Source organism: Triticum aestivum, chromosome 2B (assembly GCF_018294505.1).
Source record: "Triticum aestivum cultivar Chinese Spring chromosome 2B, IWGSC CS RefSeq v2.1, whole genome shotgun sequence".
Lineage (NCBI taxonomy): Eukaryota > Viridiplantae > Streptophyta > Magnoliopsida > Poales > Poaceae > Triticum > Triticum aestivum.
This window is the reverse complement of record NC_057798.1, coordinates 39588176-39608804: the sequence shown is the minus strand read 5'-3', so window position 1 is coordinate 39608804 and position 20629 is coordinate 39588176. Positions and strand designations below refer to the sequence as shown.

The 20629-nt window shown below is 41.6% G+C and overlaps 1 protein-coding gene across 1 annotated transcript; it reads left to right on the top strand.

Annotated features, from left to right (window-relative positions):
* The first annotated feature begins 1803 nt into the window (after positions 1-1803).
* LOC123038893 (protein DMP10-like) lies at positions 1804-2493 on the top strand. Its single transcript, XM_044462289.1, has one exon. It carries the CDS (start codon positions 1804-1806, stop codon positions 2491-2493), a length of 690 nt encoding a protein of 229 aa, XP_044318224.1.
* The last annotated feature ends 18136 nt before the right edge of the window (positions 2494-20629 follow it).

Sequence of the window (20629 nt, the reverse complement as noted above, 5' to 3'; positions counted from 1 at the left end):
TAAGTATTGCAGCGTTTGTCAAAATCGCTGAATTCCACTAAAATGCAGTCATTTTGGTTTTCATTTCGGCCGAAGGACAGAAATTTTCGATTCATTTTTACTGAAATCCAACCAGATACTTTAAAATTTCAAAAAAATAAATTATTTGAACATGTGTGTAACACCGGTTGCTGAAATATTTAGACCGAAAGTCAATAATTTAGACCCAAAGTGTAAATCATTCTATGTGCGCAAGGATAGCTTTGTTCTCGTTTATTAGAAAGGCCCGGCAATACAATTTTTGATACAACAATAAAATAGAATCGTACACGCCAATGGAAGATTTATATGTACGTATACAATATAGCAATACAGCATGCAGTGCACACAGATTTCTGTGACTACCAAGGATAAAAACGCTCCATGTCCCACCGTCGTCACCCTAGCAGCCATGAGGACGAAGCTGCTACCTACTATCCTTGTTTAGGATTGCTTTTCCAACTAGGTAATTGTACATGTCGACCTTGAACGTTCGTTTCTTTCCTTGTCCGGCAACTTGAATAGATAGAAGGTAGATATCGATGGCTCATTGAAAAGCCGCTCGTATTATGAGAGGTCGCTTTTTTTTCCGTGTCAATGCATACGTCTCTCTTGTCATGACCATGCATGTAATTGGCACGAGTGGTTGCACCAAGTTGATTTACATGGTTCAACCACTCAATATTCATCTGTTTTTATTGATACGATCGATGTCGTCGCCGCAATATGCGGATAATGAGGTTGAGCCACTGTCAGGTACGAGATCCCAGTTAATAGGCTGTGTGCATCACTCATGCAAAGGCTGGGGCTTTTCCGACTTTTCGAAAAAGGTTGGATCATACACTACCGCAGAATTGTCTACAAGTGGTGGGCCAGAAGGCCTACTAATGGGACGTGGGATAAGAACCATCGATGCATGTCCGGCTGTCATTCTAGCAGCCTTGATGATTGTTTTCCTCCAACTTGGTTACATGCCTTACATAGTATAAAATTTTCCTTCCTCAAGATCCAGTGCTTACAGAATTGTCCATGTACACACGTACATAGATATATACATGTCAATGGCTCCAGCAATGCTACAAGCTAGCAGCCGCCGTTTTATTTCCATTGGATTCATGGGCCAATGCATGAATGCATGGAGACCGTAGACGTCTCCTTCGGCTTGAATGTTTCTTTCTCCTCTCCGGCGACCTTGAATAGAAGATATCTCTACTGCAGCGATGGCGCACGTAGCTTGGTTCATCAACCAGCGGAATTTTTTTCTATGAGACCGGGTCTATTTCTTCGTTAGGTTAGACCCATCTCACCTCATACCACTGTCTCCGCAGCTCTCATAGCATCCTTATTCTCCAAAGTATACTCGTTCAATCATTACCATGTCAAAACAGAGAAGAAACTTCTCCCAAGAGATTGAACGCACAACTTCTATCTCCACAAGATCAACATCGGCCTAGATCTCCACAAGAATTTATAATTAATTACAATTTACACCAACTTTTAAACACACCTACATAGGGAGTTCAAACAAATCACCCGCCAAAAAGGAAGAGTTCAAACCAATGAAAAAATACTGCCATCCTTAAAATACGTTATTAGCATATGCTACTATGCAATTAGCGAGACATTGTATATTAGTTTATTTAGCGAGCGCGCACTATTTTTTTTCAGTGGTTCAGACATTGGACTTTGGAATCATCCGCAACGGAATAATTTGACTATATAACTGCAAGCTGAACATTCCTTAGGCCACGAGCACCCCCTGATCAAGCACAGTACGTACTTACAATGGCATCTTCTTCTTCTTCTTCTGGGTCATCCACGGTGAACCAGATAATTCCACCAGTCAACAACGATGACAGTGGGATAGGAGCTACCGGCACGGCAGCGCCAACGCCTATCATGAACAAGGTCATGTCGAGCGTCGCGAACCTTGCGCAGCTCCTTCCCACGGGCACGGTGCTGACGTACCAGGCGTTGGCCCCGTCCTTCACCAACTACGGCAAGTGCGAGACCTCCAACCAGTGGCTCACCACGGCGCTGGTTGCTGTCCTCGCCTCCGCCTGCCTCTTCTTCTCCTTCACCGACAGCGTCGTGGGTCGCCGCGATGGAAAGCTATATTACGGCTTCGCCACATTGCGTGGCTTCAACGTGTTCAACTTCTCCAGCGAGGAGGAGAAGCAGGAGTGGAATGATCTCGACCAATTCCGGAGGCTGCGCCTTCAGCCGCTGGACTTCGTGCATGGCTTCTTCACGGCGGTGGTTTTCCTCATAATGGCGTTCAGCGATGTGGGGCTGCAAAACTGCTTCTTCCCGGATGGCAGCAGGAACACACAACAGCTGCTCAAGAACCTGCCATTGGGAATGGCGTTTCTGTCCAGCTTTGTGTTCATCATCTTCCCCACCAAAAGGAAGGGAATCGGATTCAATGACACGACTCCTCGCCACAAGGTCGTCCATCCCTTGAATAAAGTTTGATACCAAGAATTTGAAGAAAAAAGATCGGTGAAAGCTTACATAGTTGCCACCATGTTAGACTATGTGTTCATAAATTTTATGCTGCCATGTAATATGATGGGGTGGATGTTTCTATAGTTTGTTTTTGTTCGGGTAGGGTTTCCTATCAACTTTTTCGCTCCATAGTGTGTGTGTGTCGATTGCAGACATACACGATGTTGGTTTCTTAATTGCATATCCTTCTCTTCCGGTATCATCATGAGTGTTCAACTTCCAGTATCTTGTTTGTTGTAATCAGACAATTTAGTTCTATTATGTCATAGTAGTGAAAACGGGAGTAGACCAGTTCAAAAAAAATGAATTAATTGAACATAATGGAATGTGTAATAAATGTTGCTTGACTGTATATCATATCACCAGAGAAATACATGAAGTTTTCCAAGTATATATATTGTATGTTATAGTTTCCTATAAACAAAGAGTTATTCTGCCAAAAGAAATCAATTGTACAATCACAGCCACCCATTCACTCTGTTTGCTTTAAGATAGATGTTGTTATTTTACAAAAATCTCATGAACTAAATCCAGTTTGCCTCAAGAGTTCTCCCCTATTTTGCGACACAACACCTCTTTCTTACCCCTCTTCATCATACCCCCACTTCATTTTACAATTATTAACTTAATTATATGAACTAATTAGTACATAAATTTATGATAATTATTTAAATTAATTGGGACAAACATCTAAATATGGGTAACTACACAAAATTAATAATTGTATATGCAAATACATGTTTCGCTCGTGTAAAACAACAAAATGGAATATGTGTACTTCTAATACATATGTAACAACCAACCTCCAACCTCTATTGGATGGTTAGGAGAATGGATGTACCCCAACCCAGCAAGAGCGAACTCCAGATTTGCCACTGTGGTTTCTTATTAATGGGGATGTACCCCAATCTGACAGACATTGTGTGAGTGCGTGCAAGTGATGGTATGGTGTGAGTGCGTCTGGGTTGTACTTGGTGCTTCTAGAAAAATTATATCCTTGTCGTCACAAGTTCTACGGTTCCAAAATTTTCACAGACCTGTGGTTCCTCACGGGAAATACATTTTCGAACCTGGTTGTATATACACCCTATATAGGATTTGTTTTGAATTAAACAAAAACTCAAAATTGTTTAGAAGTTTTTCTAGAATAAACTTGACTTTCTTTTGCACTAGCATCTAAATTTTTACGAAAATAAGCCAATGTTGACTTCAGGGGAAAAAGATGAAATTTATTTGCTATTACAGGTCACTATTTACACTATTTTAGCCAAAAAAACGTCTTTTTTAAAAGAAGTCAAAGGGGGGTTTTCTTTTTATGGAATTTTTCTCACAAGTACAAAGAAAGGTCAAGTTTATTTCATAAATATCTTTAATTTTTTTGACTTTTTGTTGAATTACTAATTTTTCTCACAAGTACGCCCAGGAATCAAACATCAAACATCCGTGTCCGGTTCCTCACTTCCAAAATGCATGGTCTCTTTTGTTCTGTTATGCTTTGAGCAGTAATAACTTTATTCGTATATATTTGATGTGCAATGTAATTTGGAACGCGGTAGATCTAAGGAGGAAACTAACTTGAGTACAAAGTGGCGTACTTACATACAAGGCGTTGACTAGCATATATTACCAATTAAATTCACGTGGTGGCTGCTAACTACACAGGTCATACGAGTTGGTTATAAGTTGATTAACCATTAATCAAAACTAGCTAGAGAGTTGAAGTCCAGGTACATGCACTCATGTAGAGCCCTTCAGCATGGAGCAATACCAAGTAAGACTAATCAGTGCGCCAACCTAGCTAATTTGGACATTGGAGTCATTCCCATAGGATTTCTGTGTCTATATAAACAGCTACTTGTCGATCAGTATGGAGAACGCATTCCTACTTTCCTAGAAAGCACAGTAAGTAGAATGGCCTCTTCTTCTTCGTTGTCGTCTACGGCAATCCAGATACATCCACTGACCAACGAGGACGACAATGTGATAACAGCTGCCCGCACAGCACCGCCAATGACTACCAAGGAGCCTGCACCGGCCACGGTCATGTCGAGCGTCGCGAACCTGGCACAGCTTCTGCCGACAGGCACGGTCCTGGCCTACCAGGCACTGTCCCCGTCCTTCACCAACCACGGTAAGTGCGAGACCTCCAACCAGTGGCTCACTGGGACGCTGGTCGCTGTCCTTGCCTCCGCGTGCCTCTTCTTCTCCTTCACTGATAGCATCGTTGGTCGCCGCGATGGAAAGCTATATTACGGCTTTGCCACACTGTGTGGCTTCAACGTGTTCAACTTCTCTAGCGAGGAGGAGAGGCAGGAGTGGAACGATCTTGATCAGTTCCGGAGGCTCCGCCTCCGGCCGCTGGACTTCATCCACGCCTTCTTCGCGGCTGTGGTTTTCCTCACGGTGGCGTTCAGCGACGTGGGGCTGCAGAACTGCTTCTTCCCAGATGCCAGCAGGAACACCGAAGAGCTTCTCAAGAATCTGCCAATGGGCATGGCATTTCTGTCCAGCTTTGTGTTCATCATGTTCCCCACTAAGAGGAAGGGCATTGGATTCTCCGACAACGCTCCTCCCCAGAAGGTCGTCCATCCCTTAAATTGATTAAGTTTGATTACCCATCATTCGAATTTGCTAGTCATGTTTATGAACACTTCCGAAAATTGATTGAAAAAATATAAATCCTTCAGGAAATTTGTACTCAATCGGATTTGACGACACCACTCCTCGCAGGTGTAGAAGGGGCTTGATTGTATCTTAATCGGAGAAAAACATGTAATTTGTGAAGTATCCATGTTCAGTGTCTGCCATGGTTGTCTTGTGAACAAAGAAATGTTTTTTTTTGTCAAAAGCAGGTGTAAAATTATGTAGGTGCCATGTGGCCCTTTTTTTCTTTAAGATCAATGTTCTTATTTGTTCTTTTTGAGCGGAAATAATACAAGGACAAAACTCATCAAGTAATGTTAGTATCCACATACCTCTGCCATGGCATATATACTTGCATTTTACTTCTGTGCTAGACGTCGAGAGAGTGACCTGTTTGCGTGCCATGCATCACACATTTAATTAATTTAGAACTTACAAAATAAATGTGTCTATTGTTGCTAAAGACTTTCTTACTCATGGTTGATGAAGAATGTGCTAGGATGTCGTGTCAATGCACCGAAAATGGGTTAGTTGCACCGAATGCGGACTTCTTGCTCGAACGGAAAGAGGTAGGTACATTTGATAGAAGCTAAAGCACAATGTTATTTATTTCCCTTTGCAATGGAAGCACAACACTATTCTTGATCAGAAAAATATGGTGACAACGGTTCGTGTGAATATCACGATGCGCAATGCCAAATCTGTGTGTTGCATAACAGATGTGCATTTCACTGTTCAGGGTCACCATGCCATGCTAGTGTTTACAGGCATGGTGGTGTCTGACAGTTGCCGTTGTGGTGTAATCCAATATATCCAAATAGTTGATCCACACTAACTATATTTCTCTCAATATGCATGCAACTATGTCAATTCAGGATATTAGAAAAGGAATAAAGGCCTCGTTCTCTTTCTTTCTGCGGAAGAAAGAGGACCCTTTGGCTAGGATTTCTTGTGCCTCCTGCCAGTGCCTCGTTCTCTTTAGTTCTTTGAAGGACGGAGATCTTTGGCATATCAAATCTTGGTGGCAAAATTAATTTTGGTCTGAGAACAGAAATATTCACGTACGTATGCAGTTTACGAATCTGTGAGGTGATTGTATTTATAGAAAATTAAAACACATAACCTTGGAAAATTTGTTAAGTTCCGGGGCCTGGAACTTAGGTTATAATGTTTGGTTTTTTTTGCGGGTGAGGTTGTAATGTTCGTTAAGACAAGTGAAACTTACAGGCATGTATTGTCGTGTACCCTTAGAAGAAATACAATAACAAAGTTATTAAATATATCTAAAATGAAATTTTAAAATATGGATTGGTATAAAGAAAACAAAATAGATGTACTCACATATGCATGTCAGAAGTTATTTGTGTTGTCAAAAATAGTTAGAATCTCACCAACGCCGTGGCGGCGGCGCAACCCCTTCGGTGGCGCGTTAACCCCATGGGCTCCGAGTCGGAGGTAAACACCGACATGACACTAGTAGAAAAAGCCCCATTCGTACCGGTTCGTGAGGCCTTTAGTCGGGGACTAAAGGGTCGTCACTAAACGCCCCATTTAGTCCCGGTTGGTATTTTTACGATTTTTTTTTTGAAATTTTTTAAATTTTTTTCAGGATTTTCAAAATTTTGAATTATTTTACAATTTATTTCTAATCACCCCTCATCCCCCTCATCATTGCTCAATTTAACATCTAATCTCTAATCACCCCTCATCATTCCAAATCATCTAACTTCCCGGCCGGTCACCCATCCTCTCACTACTTCAGCCTGAGCACGGTTAATCTCTGGGTTCTATTCCCCCTCGTTTTCAAGTCTACACTTGTTGTTTTCCTGACAATAGTAAGATGTCAATCCTATTAACCCTTAGGAGTTTAGCTTGAGCATGAAGTCACACGTTTCACTGTTTGAATTAGAAACTATTCTTCTAAAAAAACAATAATTATTTAGTAACACTAATATTTCTTGAATAATCAGTTTGACCATAGTTTAACTATACTTTGACCATAGTTTGACCAGATTTGACAAAAATTCAAAAAACCTAAAATAATTATTTAGTAACACTAATATTCTTGAATAATTATTTAGTAACACTAATATTTCTTGAATAATAGGTTTGACCATAGTTTGACTACAATTTGACCAGATTTGACCAAAATTCCAAAAAAATGAAATAATTATTTAGTAACACTAATATTCTTGAATAATTATGTAGTAACACTAATACTTCTTGAATAAGTAGTTTGACCATAGTTTGACCAGAGTTAACAAAAATTCAAAAAAAATGGGCATAACTTTTTTTCCTTTTAAAATTTGAGGACTCTAAAAAATTGCAAACAGGCCTTAGGCTGTCAAAATCGTATGTAGATATAGTAACATAACTACATCTCGAAGGATTTTAATTTTTGAAGTTTTTATCGTTTTCTTTTGCTTTTTACAAAACTGAAAAGGTGATATGGGGGGGGGGCAGGGGGTAGAGTTTGAAAATGGGCCCTTTAGTCCCGGTCTGTGTCTCAAACCGAGACTAAAGGGCTAACCTTTAGTTCCGGTTTGAGACACGAACCCGGACTAAAGGGCAAGCGCTCATTTGAACCGGGACTAATGCCTTTACTCCCGGTTTGAGACACGAACCGGGACTAATGTTGTTGGGGATATAACTATTGGTATGACCCGCCCAGGAGGGGCCGGGTGATGTCTACTACACAACCTTCTTCTTGTAGACGTTGTTGGGCCTGCAAGTGCACAGATTTGTAGGACAGTAGCAGATTTCCCTCAAGTGGATGACCTAAGGTTTATCAATCCATAGGAGGCCTAGGATGAAGATGGTCTCTCTAAAACAACCCTGCAACCAAATAACAAAGAGTCTCTTGTGTCCTCAACACACCCAATACAATGGTAAACTGTATAGATGCACTAGTTCGGCGAAGAGATAGTGATACAAGTGCAATATGGATGGTAGAAAAAGATATTTGTAATCTGAAATTATAAAAACAGAAAGGTAACAAGTGGTAAAAGTGAGCGTAAACGGTATGACAATGATAGGAAACAAGTCCTAGGATTCATACTTTCACTAGTGCAAGTTCTCTCAACAATAATAACATAGATAGATCATATAACAATCCCTCAACATGCAACAAAGAGTCACTCCAAAGCCACTAATAGCGGAGAACAAACGAAGAGATTATGGTAGGGTACGAAACCACATCAAAGTTATTCTTTCGGATCAATCTATTAAAGAGTTCGTAGTAGAATAACTCCTTAAGACACAAATCAACCAAAACCCTAATGTCACCTAGATACTCCATTGTCACCTCAAGTATCCGTGGGCATTATTATACAATATGCATCACACAATCTCAGATTCATCTATTCAACCAACACAAAATACTTTAAAGAGTGCCCCAAAGTTTCTACCGGAGAGTCAAGAACGTGTGCCAACCCCTATGCATAGGTTCATGGGCGGAACCCGCAAGTTGGTCACCAAAACATACATTCAAGAGGCACATGATATCCCATTGTCACCACAGATAAACACGACAAGACATACATCAAGTGTTCTCATAAAAGACTCAATCCGATATGATAACTTCAAAGGGGAAAACTCAATTCGTCACAAGAGAGTAGAGGGGGAGAAACATCATAAGATCCAACTACAATAGCAAACCTCGGGATACATCAAGATCGTGCCATAGAGGGAACACGAGAGAGAACACGAGGGAGAGAGATCAAACACATAGCTACTAGTACATACCCTCAGCCTCGAGGGTGAACTACTCCCTCCTCGTCATGGATAGCGCCGGGATGATGAAGATGGCCACCGGTGATGGATCCCCTCTCCGGCAGCATGCCGGGAAGGGCTCCCGAGAGGTTTTTGGTGGCTACAGAGGCTTGTGGCGGCGGAACTCCCGATCTATCTTGATATTCGATAGGTTTAGGGTACGTAGGGTTATATAGGCGAAAGAAGTTGGTCGGGGGGGGGGGGGGTGCTATAGGGGTCCACGAGACAGGGGGCGCGCCCTGTAGGGGGGGCTATCTCCTGGGCTCCTCGAGGATCTTTTGACTTGATCTCCAAACCTCCAGGATGATATTCTTCCAAAAAAATCATGATGCCGAAGGTTTCATTCCGTTTGGACTCCGTTTGATATTCGTTTTCTTTGAAATACTGAAACAGGCAATAAAACAACAATATGGGCTGGGCCTCCGGTTAATAGGTTAGTCACAAAAGTAATATAAAAGTGTATAATAAAGCCCATAATCATTCAAAACAGATAATAATATAGCATGAATGCTTCATAAATTATAGATACGTTGGAGACGTATCAGCATCCCCAAGCTTAACTCCTACTCGTCCTCGAGTAGGTAAATTATAAAAGAAAGAATTTATGAAGTGTGAATGCTAGAAGGTGCACAAGTTGGATCAATGATAATTTCAATCACCTATACTAGCATCATTATATGGCATAACAATAGTTCATCTCATAAAACTTTTCACGAACAAGCAATTCACATGTTAAAGCATAGACCATAACTTTCTTGAAAACTAGCAAACTTCATTCTTAGTCATCAAACTATTGCAATTCATCTTACTTTCAGGAAGAGTCTATGTCAGAGCTTTGATTTAGCAAACTTCAGATACTCAACTATCATATAGTCTTCTACAATTGCTAACACCCACGCAATACTTATGGTTATGAAGTTTTAATCAGACACAGAGAAAGATTGGGGCTTATAATGTTGCCTCCAAACGTATTCACCTTTGGGTGATGTCAACAATAGTAGTTCATGCTAACGTACATCCAATTGGATATATATATCAGGATCACCCTAACACAAAGTGCTTGCCAAAGGATAAAATGAAAAAGGGAAAGGTGAAGATCACCTTGACTCTTGCATAAAGTAAAAGACATAAAGTAAAAGATAGGCCCTTCGCAGAGGGAAGCAGAGGTTGTCATGCGCTTTTAGGGTTGGATACACAAAATCTTAATGCGAAAGAACGTCACTTTATATTGCCCCTTGTATATGGACCTTTATTATGCAGTTCGTCGCTTTTATTGCTTCCATAACAAGTCCGTACAAAGCTTATTTTCTCCACACTAATAAGTCATGCATATTTAGAGAGCAATTTTTAGTGCTTGCACCGATGACAACTTTCTTGAAGGATCTTACTCAATCCATAGGTAGGTATGATGGACTCTCATGGCAAAAACTAGGTTTAAGAATATTTGGAAGCACAAGTAGTATCTCTACTTGGTGCTAGGAATTTTTGGCTAGCATGAGGGGGAAAGGCAAGCTCAACATGTTTGAATGATCCATGACAATATACTTTAACTGAGATGCGAGAAAACATAACCCATTATGTTGTCTTCCTTGTCCAACATCAACTCTTTAGCATGTCATACTTAATGAGTGCTCACAATTATAAAAGATGTCTATGATAATATATTTATATGTGAAATCTCTCTTCCTTGAATATTCTTTCATGAATTGTTCAAATGACTAATACAATGCTTGCTAACCGTCAATAAATTTACAACCTCTACTTCTTAGATGTGAAGTCATTACTCCCCATGGGGTAAGCAAAATATACATATATAATTTCAGATTTATGATAATCAACTCATTCAACCATTTACTCATAGGATATAAGTGAAGCGCACAAGTAAATGACAAACTACTCCAAAAAGATATAAGTGAAGATCAATGAGTAGCTAAATAATTATACAACTATGTGAAGACTCTCTCTCATTAAAGAATTTCAGATCTTGGTATTGTATTCAAGCAGCAAGAAAAACAAAATAAAATAACATTGCAAGGATAGCACAACTCATGTGAAGAAGCAAAAACTTAGGTTCAACCGATACTAACCGATAGTTGTTGAAGAAGAAAGGTGGGATGCCTACCGGGGCATCCCCAAGCTTAGATGCTTGAGACATCTTGAAATATTATCTTGGGGTGCCTTGGGCATCCCCAAGCTTGAACTTTTGTGTCTCCTTAATTCCTCTCATATCATGGTTTCTCATTTCATCAAAAGCTTCATTCACAACAAACTCAACAAGAACTCGTGAGATAGGTTAGTATAAACCAATGCAAAACCTTATCATTTTATACTATAAAAAATCACTAAAATTATTATTCAACATTTCATAATAAATGCCTCTGCATATTTAATACTCCTATCCTCAAATAGAATCATTAAACAAGCAAACATGTGCAAACAATGCAAGCATAACAGCAATCTGCCAAAACAGTACAGTCTGTAAAGAATGCAAGAGTATCAATACTTCCCTGACTCCACAAATTATTAACTAAAATTCCCACTGTAATAAATTTATCAAATCTTAATATGCAAAAAGATTCAACGTTATACCGTTATCTGACTTTTCTAGGGAATTTTTGCAACAGCGGTAAACTTTCTGTTTTCAAACAGCAACATGTATACTAGCAAAATAAGCATGGCAAAGGCTATCCTTGACTTTTTTTATTGAAACTAAAGATGCAAAACATTATTCTAACTAACAGCAAGCAAAAACTAGCAAAATAAAATGACGCTCCAAGCAAAACACATATCATGTGGCGAATGACAGTATAGCTCCAAGTAAAGTTACCGATAAACGAAGACGAAAGAGGGGATGCCATCCGGGGCATCCCCAAGCTTAGTTGCTTGGTTGTCCTTGAATAGTACCTTGGGGTGCCTTGGGCATCCCCAAGCTTAGGCTCTTTCCACTCCTTATTCCATAGTCCATCGAATCTTTACACAAAACTTGAAAACTTCAACCACACAAAACTCAAAAACAAAACTCGTAAGCTCTGTTAGTATAAGAAAATAAAACCACCAGTTAGGTACTGTAATGAACTCATTCTAAATTCATATTGGTGTAATATCTACTGTATTCTAACTTCTCTATGGTTCATACCACTTAATACAAGCCATAGATGCATCAAAATAAGCAAACAACACAATGAAAACAGAATCTGTCAAAAACAGAACAGTCTGTAGTAATCTGTATCAAACGTATACCTCTGGAACCTCAAGAGTTATGAAATAAATTTCTGGACCTGAGTAATTTGTCTATTAATCATCTGAAAAAATAATCAACCTAAAAGCACTCTTCTGTAAAAAATTACATCTATTCTCGTGAGCGCAAAAGTTTCTGTTTTCTACAGCAAGATCATATAAACTTCACCCAAGTCTTCCCAAAGGATCTACTTGGCACTTTATTGAAACAAAAGCTATAAAACATGATTAATACAGTATCATAATCATGTGGACACACAAAAACAGTAAGGATAAATATTGGGTTATCTCCCAACAAGCGCTTTTCTTTAATGCCTTTTTAGCTAGGCATGATCATGGCAATGATGCTCACATAAAAGATAAGAATTGAAACATAACGGGAGCATCATGAAGAATATGACTAGAACATTTAAGTCTAACCCACTTCCTATGCATAGGTATTTTGTGAGCAAACAACTTATGTGAACAATAATCAACTAGCATAGGAATGCAAAACAAGCATAGCTTCAAGATTTTCAACACGTAGAGAGGAAACTTGATATTATTGCAATTGCTACAAGCATATGTTCCTCTCTCATAATAATTTTCAGTAGCATCATGAATGAATTCAACAATATAACCAGCACCTAAAGCATTCTTTTCATGATCTACTAGCATAGAAGATTTAATACTCTCCAGATAAGAAAAATTCTTCTCATGAATAATAGTGGGAGCAAACTCAACAAAATAATTATCATGTGAGCATAATCCAATTGAAAACTAAAATCATGATGACAAGTTTCATGGTTATCATTATTCCTAATAGCATACAAGTCATCACAATAATCATCATAGATAGCAACTTTGTTCTCATAATCAATTGGAACCTCTTCCGAAATAGTGGAATCATCACTAAATAAAGTTGACACTCTTCCAAATCCACTTTCATGTTCATCACAATAAGATTCAACATCCTAGAAAATAGTGGGATCACTACTTCCTAAAGTTGACACTCTTCCAAACCCACTTTCATCAATATAATCATCATAAATAGGAGGCATGCTTTCATCATAATAAATATTCTCATCAAAACTTGGGGGACAAAAAATATCATATTCATCAAACATAGCTTCCCCAAGGTTGTGGCTTTGCTTGCATATCATTAGCATCATGGATATTCAAGGAATTCATACTAACAACATTGCAATCATGCTCATCATTCAAAGATATAGTACCAAACATTATAATGCATTCTTCTTCTAGCACTTGAGCACACTTTTCCTTTCCATCAAACTCACGAAAGATACTAAAAAGACGAAGCGTATGAGACAAACTTAACTCCATTTTTTTGTAGTTTTCTTTTATAAACTAAACTAGTGATAAAACAAGAAACAAAAAGATTCGATTGCAAGATCTAAAGATATACCTTCAAGCACTCACCTCCCCGGCAACGGCGCCAGAAAATAACTTGATGTCTACTACACAACCTTCTTCTTGTAGACGTTGTTGGGCCTGCAAGTGCACAGGTTTGTAGGACAGTAGCAAATTTCTCTCAAGTGGATGACCTAAGGTTTATCAATCCGTAAGAGGCATAGGATGAAGATGGTCTCTATCGGTGTCAAAACCGGCGGATCTCGGGTAGGGGGTCCCAAGTAGTGTGTCTTAGGATTAGTGGTAGCAGGAGGCAAGGGACGCAATGTTTACCCAGGTTCGGGCCCTGTCGATGGAGGTTAAACCCTACTCCTTCTAGATTAATATTGATGATATGGATAGTACAAGAGTTGATCTACCACGAGATCAGAGAGGCTAAACCCTAGAAGCTAGCCTATGGTATGATTGTTGTTGTATATCTGTCGACTAGCCTGGCCCTGGTTTATATAATGCACCAGAGGCCTAGGATAACAAGAGTCCTAGCCGAATACGCCGGTGGGGGAGGAGTCCTAGTCTTGATCACCAAGTCTTGTGGAATCTTCCTTATATGCGGCACCTGTCCGGACTGGCCCATGAGTATGCGGCCCTGGGGGTCCTCGGCCCAATCTAACTGATTGGGGGACGACATGGTGAGTACCCCCTAGTCCAGGACACCGTTAGTCTCTCTCAAACAACCCTGCAACCAAATAACAAAGAGTCTCTTGTGTCCCCAACACACCCAGTACAATGGTAAATTGTATAGATGCACTAGTTCGGCGAAAAGATAGTGATACAAGTGCAATATGGATGGTAGAAAAAGGTATTTATAATCTTAAATTATAAAAACAGCAAGGTAACAAGTGGTAAAAGTGAGCGTAAACGGTATTGCAATGATAGGAAACAAGTCCTAGGGTTCTTACTTTCACTAGTGCAAGTTCTCTCAACAATAATAACATAGATAGATCATATAACAATCCCTCAACATGCAACAAAGAGTCACTCCAAAGCCACTAATAGCGGAGAACAAACGAAGAGATTATGGTAGGGTACGAAACCACCTCAAAGTTATTCTTTTGGATCAATCTATTCAAGAGTTCATACTAGAATAACACCTTAAGACACAAATCAACCAAAACCCTAATGTCACCTAGATACTCCATTGTCACCTCAAGTATCCGTGGGCATGATTATACGATATGCATCACACAATCTCAGATTCTTCTATTCAACCAACACAAAGTACTTCAAAGATTCCCCCAAAGTTTCTACCGGAGAGTCAAGAACGTGTGCCAACCCCTATGCGTAGGTTCATGGGCGGAACCCGCAAGTTGGTCACCAAAACATACATCAAGAGGCACATGATATCCCATTGTCACCACAGATAAACACGGCAAGACATACATCAAGTGTTCTCATAAAAGACTCAATCCGATAAGATAACTTCAAAGGGGAAAACTCAATTCGTCACAAGAGAGTAGAGGGGGAGAAACATCATAAGATCCAACTACAATAGCAAAGCTCGGGATACATCAAGATCGTGCCATAGAGGGAACACTAGAGAGAACACGAGAGAGAGAGATCAAACACATAGCTACTGGTACATACCCTCAGCCTCGAGGGTGAACTACTCCCTCCTCGTCATGGATAGCGCCCGGGTGATGAAGATGGCCACCGGTGATGGATCCCCCCTCCGGTAGGGTGCCGGGAAGGGCTCTAGAGAGGTTATTGGTGGCTACAGTGGCTTGCGGCGGCGGAATTCCCGATCTATCTTGATATTCGATAGTTTTAGGGTACGTAGGGTTATATAGGCGAAAGAAGTCGGTCGGGGGGTGCTCGAGGGGTCCACGAGACAGGGGTCCGCGCTCTGTAGGGGGGGGCGCGCCCCCCTATCTCCTGGGCTCCTCGAGGATCTTCTGACTTGATCTCCAAGCCTCCAGGATGATATTCTTCCAAAAAATCACGATGCCGAAGGTTTCATTCCGTTTGGACTCCGTTTGATATTCCTGTTCTTCGAAATACTGAAACAGGCAATAAAACAGCAATATGGGCTGGGCCTCCGGTTAATAGGTTAGTCCCAAAAGTAATATAAAAGTGTATAATAAAGCCCATAATCATTCAAAACAGATAATAGTATAGCAAGAATGCTTCATAAATTATAGATACGTTGGAGACGTATCACCGGGTTATACTTGCAAATATTCTTGAAGCCCAAGACCCAGGATATAGATGGAGGTTTAGTTAAGGGCCCAAGGTCCAGAGGCGACTTAAGGCCCATAGTGATAAACCGCCATGTATGTGTGACTTCTATTGTAAGGCAAGAATAGTTAAGAGACCGAGCCGGACGTTGTTTATGAGCCGGTCGGGACTCTGTGAGCCGCAGGGCGTCGACCTCTGTATATAAAGGGACGACCAGGCGGCGGTTCAGGACAAGTAACATCAACTCGAGAGCTAGGTCAAGCGATTCGCTCCCTGATTATCAAGACATAAGCAATCCCACTCAAAACTGGATCGTAGGCTTTTACCTTCACCATAAGGGGCCGAACCAGTATAAACCTCGTGTCCTTTGTCCCGGTTAACCCCTTTAAGCTTCCTAGTTGTGATGGCTCCACGACTAAGTCCTTGTTGGAAATATGCCCTAGAGGCAACAATAATATGGTTATTATTATATTTCTTTGTTCATGATAATTTTCTATTATTCATGCTATAATTGTGTTATCCGGAAATCGTAATACACGTGTGAATATGTAGACCACAACATGTCCCTAGTAAGCCTCTAGTTGACTAGCTCGTTGATCAACAGATAGTCATGGTTTCCTGACTATGGACATTGGATGTCATTGATAACGGGATAACATCATTAGGAGAAACCAACCCTAAGCGTAGCACAAAGATCGTGTAGTTCGTTTTGCTAGAGCTTTTCCAAATGTCAAGTATCATTTCCTTAGACCATGAGATTTTGCAACTCCCGGATACCGAAGGAGTGCTTTGGGTGTGCCAAACGTCACAACGTGACTGGGTGAATATAAAGGTGCACTACGGGTATCTCTGAAAGTGTCTGTTTGGTTGGCACGAATCGAGACTGGGATTTGTCACTCCGTATGACGGAGAGGTATCTCTGGGCCCACTCGGTAATGCATCATCATAATGAGCTCAATGTGACCAAGTGTCTGGTCACGGGATCATGCATTACGGTACGAGTAAAGTGACTTGCTAGTAACGAGATTAAACAAGGTATTGGGATACCGACAATCGAATCTCGGGCAAGTAACGTACCGATTGACAAAGGGAATTGGATACGGGGTTGCTTGAATCCTCGACATCGTGGTTCATCCGATGAGATCATCGAGGAGCATGTGGGAGCCAACATGGGTATCCAGATCACGCTGTTGGTTATTGACCGGAGAGGCGGCTCGGTCATGTCTGCATGTCTCCCGAACCCGTAGGGTCTACACACTTAAGGTTCGGTGATGCTAGGGTTGTAGATATATTAGTATGCAGTAACCCGAAAGTTGTTTGGAGTCCCGGATGAGATCCTGGATGTCACGAGGAGTTCTGGAATGGTCCGGAGGTAAATAATTATATATAGGTAGTCAGGTTTCGGCCATCGGGAAAGTTTCGGGGGTCACCGGTATTATACCGGGACCACCGGAAGGGTCCCGGGGGTCCACCGGGTGGGGCCACCTATCCCGGAGGGCCCCATGGGCTGAAGTGGGATGGGAACCAGCCCCTGGTGGGCTGGTGCGCCCCACCTTGCCCCCCTGCACCTAGGGTCGGAAACCCTAGGGGTGGGGGCGCCTCCACCTGGCTTGGGGGGCAAGTTTCCCCCCTGGCCGCCGCCCCCCTGGAGATTGGTTCTCCTAAGGCCGGCGCCCCCCCTAGAGGGCCTATATAAAGAGGGGGAGGGACGGCAGCTGGACCCATGCTCTTGGCGTCTCCCTCTCCCCACGCACCACCTCTCCCTCTCGCTGAAGCTTGGCGAAGGCCTACCGAGATCACTGCTGCATCCACCACCATGCCGTCGTGCTGCTGGATCTCCATCAACTTCTCCTTCCCCCTTGCTGGATCAAGAAGGAGGAGACGTCTTCCCGAACCGTACGTGTGTTGAATGTGGAGGTGCTATCCGTTCAGCACTAGGATCATCGGTGATTTGGATCACGATGAGTACGACTCTCTCAACCCCGTTCTCTTGAACGCTTCCGCTCGCGATCTACAAGGGTTTGTAGATGCACTCCTCTCTCTCGTTGCTAGATGAACTCATAGATTGATCTTGGTGAAGCGTAGAATTTTTTTATTTTCTGCAACGTTCTCCAACAGTGGCATCATGAGCTAGGTCTATGCGTAGTTCTCTTTGCACGAGTAGAACACAATTTTTTGTGGGCGTAGATGTTGTCAACTTTCTTGCCACTACTAGTCTTATTTTGCTTCAACGGTATCGTGGGATGAAACGGCCCGGACCGACCTTACACGTACGCTTACGTGAGACAGGTTCCACCGACTGACATGCACTAGTTGCATAAGGTGGCTAGCGGGTGTCTGTCTCTCCCACTTTAGTCGGAGCGGATTCGATGAAAAGGGTCCTTATGAAGGGTAAATAGAAGTTGGCAAATCACGTTGTGGCTTTTACGTAGGTAAGAAAACGTTCTTGCTAGAACCCTATTGCAGCCACGTAAAACATGCAACAACAATTAGAGGACGTCTAACTTGTTTTTGCAGCATGTGCCTTGTGATGTGATATGGCCAAAAGTTGTGATGAATGATATATATGTGATGTATGAGATCATGTTCTTGTAATAGGAATCACGACTTGCATGTCGATGAATATGACAACCGGCAGGAGCCATAGGAGTTGTCTTTATTATTGTATGACCTGCGTGTCAATGATTTAACGCCATGTAATTACTTTACTTTATTGCTAAACCGTTAGACATAGTGGTAGAAGTAATAGTTGGCGAGCAACTTCATGGAGACACGATGATGGAGATCATGATGATGGAGATCATGGTGTCATGCCGGTGACGAAGGTGATCATGGAGCCCCGAAGATGGAGATCAAAGGAGCTATATGATATTGGCCATATCATGTCACTATTTGATTGCATGTGATGTTTATCATGTTTTTGCATCTTGTTTACTTAGAACGACGGTAGTAAATAAGATGATCCCTCATAATAATTTCAAGAAAGTGTTCCCCCTAACTATGCGCCATTGTGAAAGTTTGTTGTTTCGAAGCACCACGTGCTGATCGGGTGTGAGAGATTCTAATGTTCACATACAATGGGTGTAAGACAGATTTACACATGCATAAACACTTAGGTTAACTTGACGAGCCTAACATGTACAGACATGGCCTCGGAACACAAAAGACCGAAAGGTCGAACATGAGTCGTATGGAAGATAAGATCAACATGGAGATGTTCACCGATGATGACTAGTCCGTCTCACATGATGATCGGACACGGCCTAGTCGACTCGGATCATGTATCACTTAGATGACTAGAGGGATGTCTAATCTGAGTGGGAGTTCATTAAATAATTTGATTAGATGAACTTAATTATCATGAACTTAGTCTAAAAACCTTTGCAAAAACGTCTTGTAGATCAAATGGCCAACGCTCATGTCCACCTCATCTTCAACGCGTTCCTAGAGAAAACCAAGCTGAAAGATGATGGCAGCAACTATACGGACTGGGTCCGGAACCTGAGGATCATCCTCGTAGCTGCAAAGAAACATTATGTCTTAGAAGCACCGCTGGGTGAAGCACCCATCCCAGAGAACCAAGACGTTATGAATGCTTGGCAGTCTCGTGCGGATGATTACTCCCTCGTTCAGTGCGGCATGCTTTACAGCTTAGAACCGGGGCTCCAAAAGCATTTTGAGCAACACGGAGCATATGAGATGTTCGAAGAGCTGAAAATGGTTTCCAAGCTCATGCCCGGGTCGAGAGATATGAAGTCTCCGACAAATTCTTCAGTTGTAAGACGGAGGAAAATAGTTCTGTTAGTGAGCACATACTCAAAATGTCTGGGTTGCACAACCGCTTGACTCAGCTGGGAGTTAATCTCCCGGATGACGCGGTTATTGACATAATCCTTCAGTCGCTTCCACCGAGATATAAGAGCTTTGTGTTGAACTTCAATATGTAGGGGATGGAAAAGACCATTCCTGAAGTATATTCAATGCTAAAATCAGCAGAGGTAGAGATCAAAAAGGAACATCAAGTGTTGATGGTGAATAAAACCACTAAGTTCAAGAAAGGCAAGGGTAATAAGAACTTCAAGAAGGACGAAAAGGGAGTTGCCACGCCGGTAAGCCAGTTGCCGGGAAGAAGCCAAAGAATGGACCCAAGCCTAAGACTGGGTGCTTTTATTGCAAGGGAAGCGGACACTGGAAGCGGAACTGCCCCAAATACTTAGTGGACAAGAAGGCCGGCAACACCACAGGTATATGTGATATACATGTAATTGATGTGTACCTTACCAGTACTCGTAGTAGCTCCTGGGTATTTGATACCGGTGCGATTGCTCATATTTGTAACTCAAAGCAGGAGCTGCGGAATAAGCGGAGACTGGCGAAGGACGAGGTGACGATGCGCGTCGGGAATGGTTCCAAGGTCGATGTGATCGCCGTCAGCACGCTACCTCTACATTTACCTACGGGATTAGTTTTGAACCTCAATAATTGTTATTTAGTGCCAGCTTTGAGCATGAACATTGTATCTGGATCTCGTTTAATACGAGATGGCTACTCATTTAAATCCGAGAATAATGGTTGTTCTATTTATATGAGAGATATGTTTTATGGTCATGCCCCGATGGTCAATGGTTTATTCTTAATGAATCTAGAACATGATGTTACACATATTCATAGTGTGAATACCAAAAGATGTAAAGTTGATAACGATAGTCCCACATACTTGTGGCACTGCCGCCTTGGTCACATTGGTGTAAAGCGCATGAAGAAGCTCCATGCTGATGGACTTTTAGAGTCTCTCGATTATGAATCATTTGACACATGCAAACCATGCCTCATGGGCAAAATGACCAAGACTCCGTTCTCTGGAACA

Excerpts from the sequence above, each read along its gene's own strand:
- LOC123038893 (XM_044462289.1), top strand. The coding sequence starts at position 1,804 with ATGGCATCTTCTTCTTCTTCTTCTGGGTCATCCACGGTGAACCAGATA.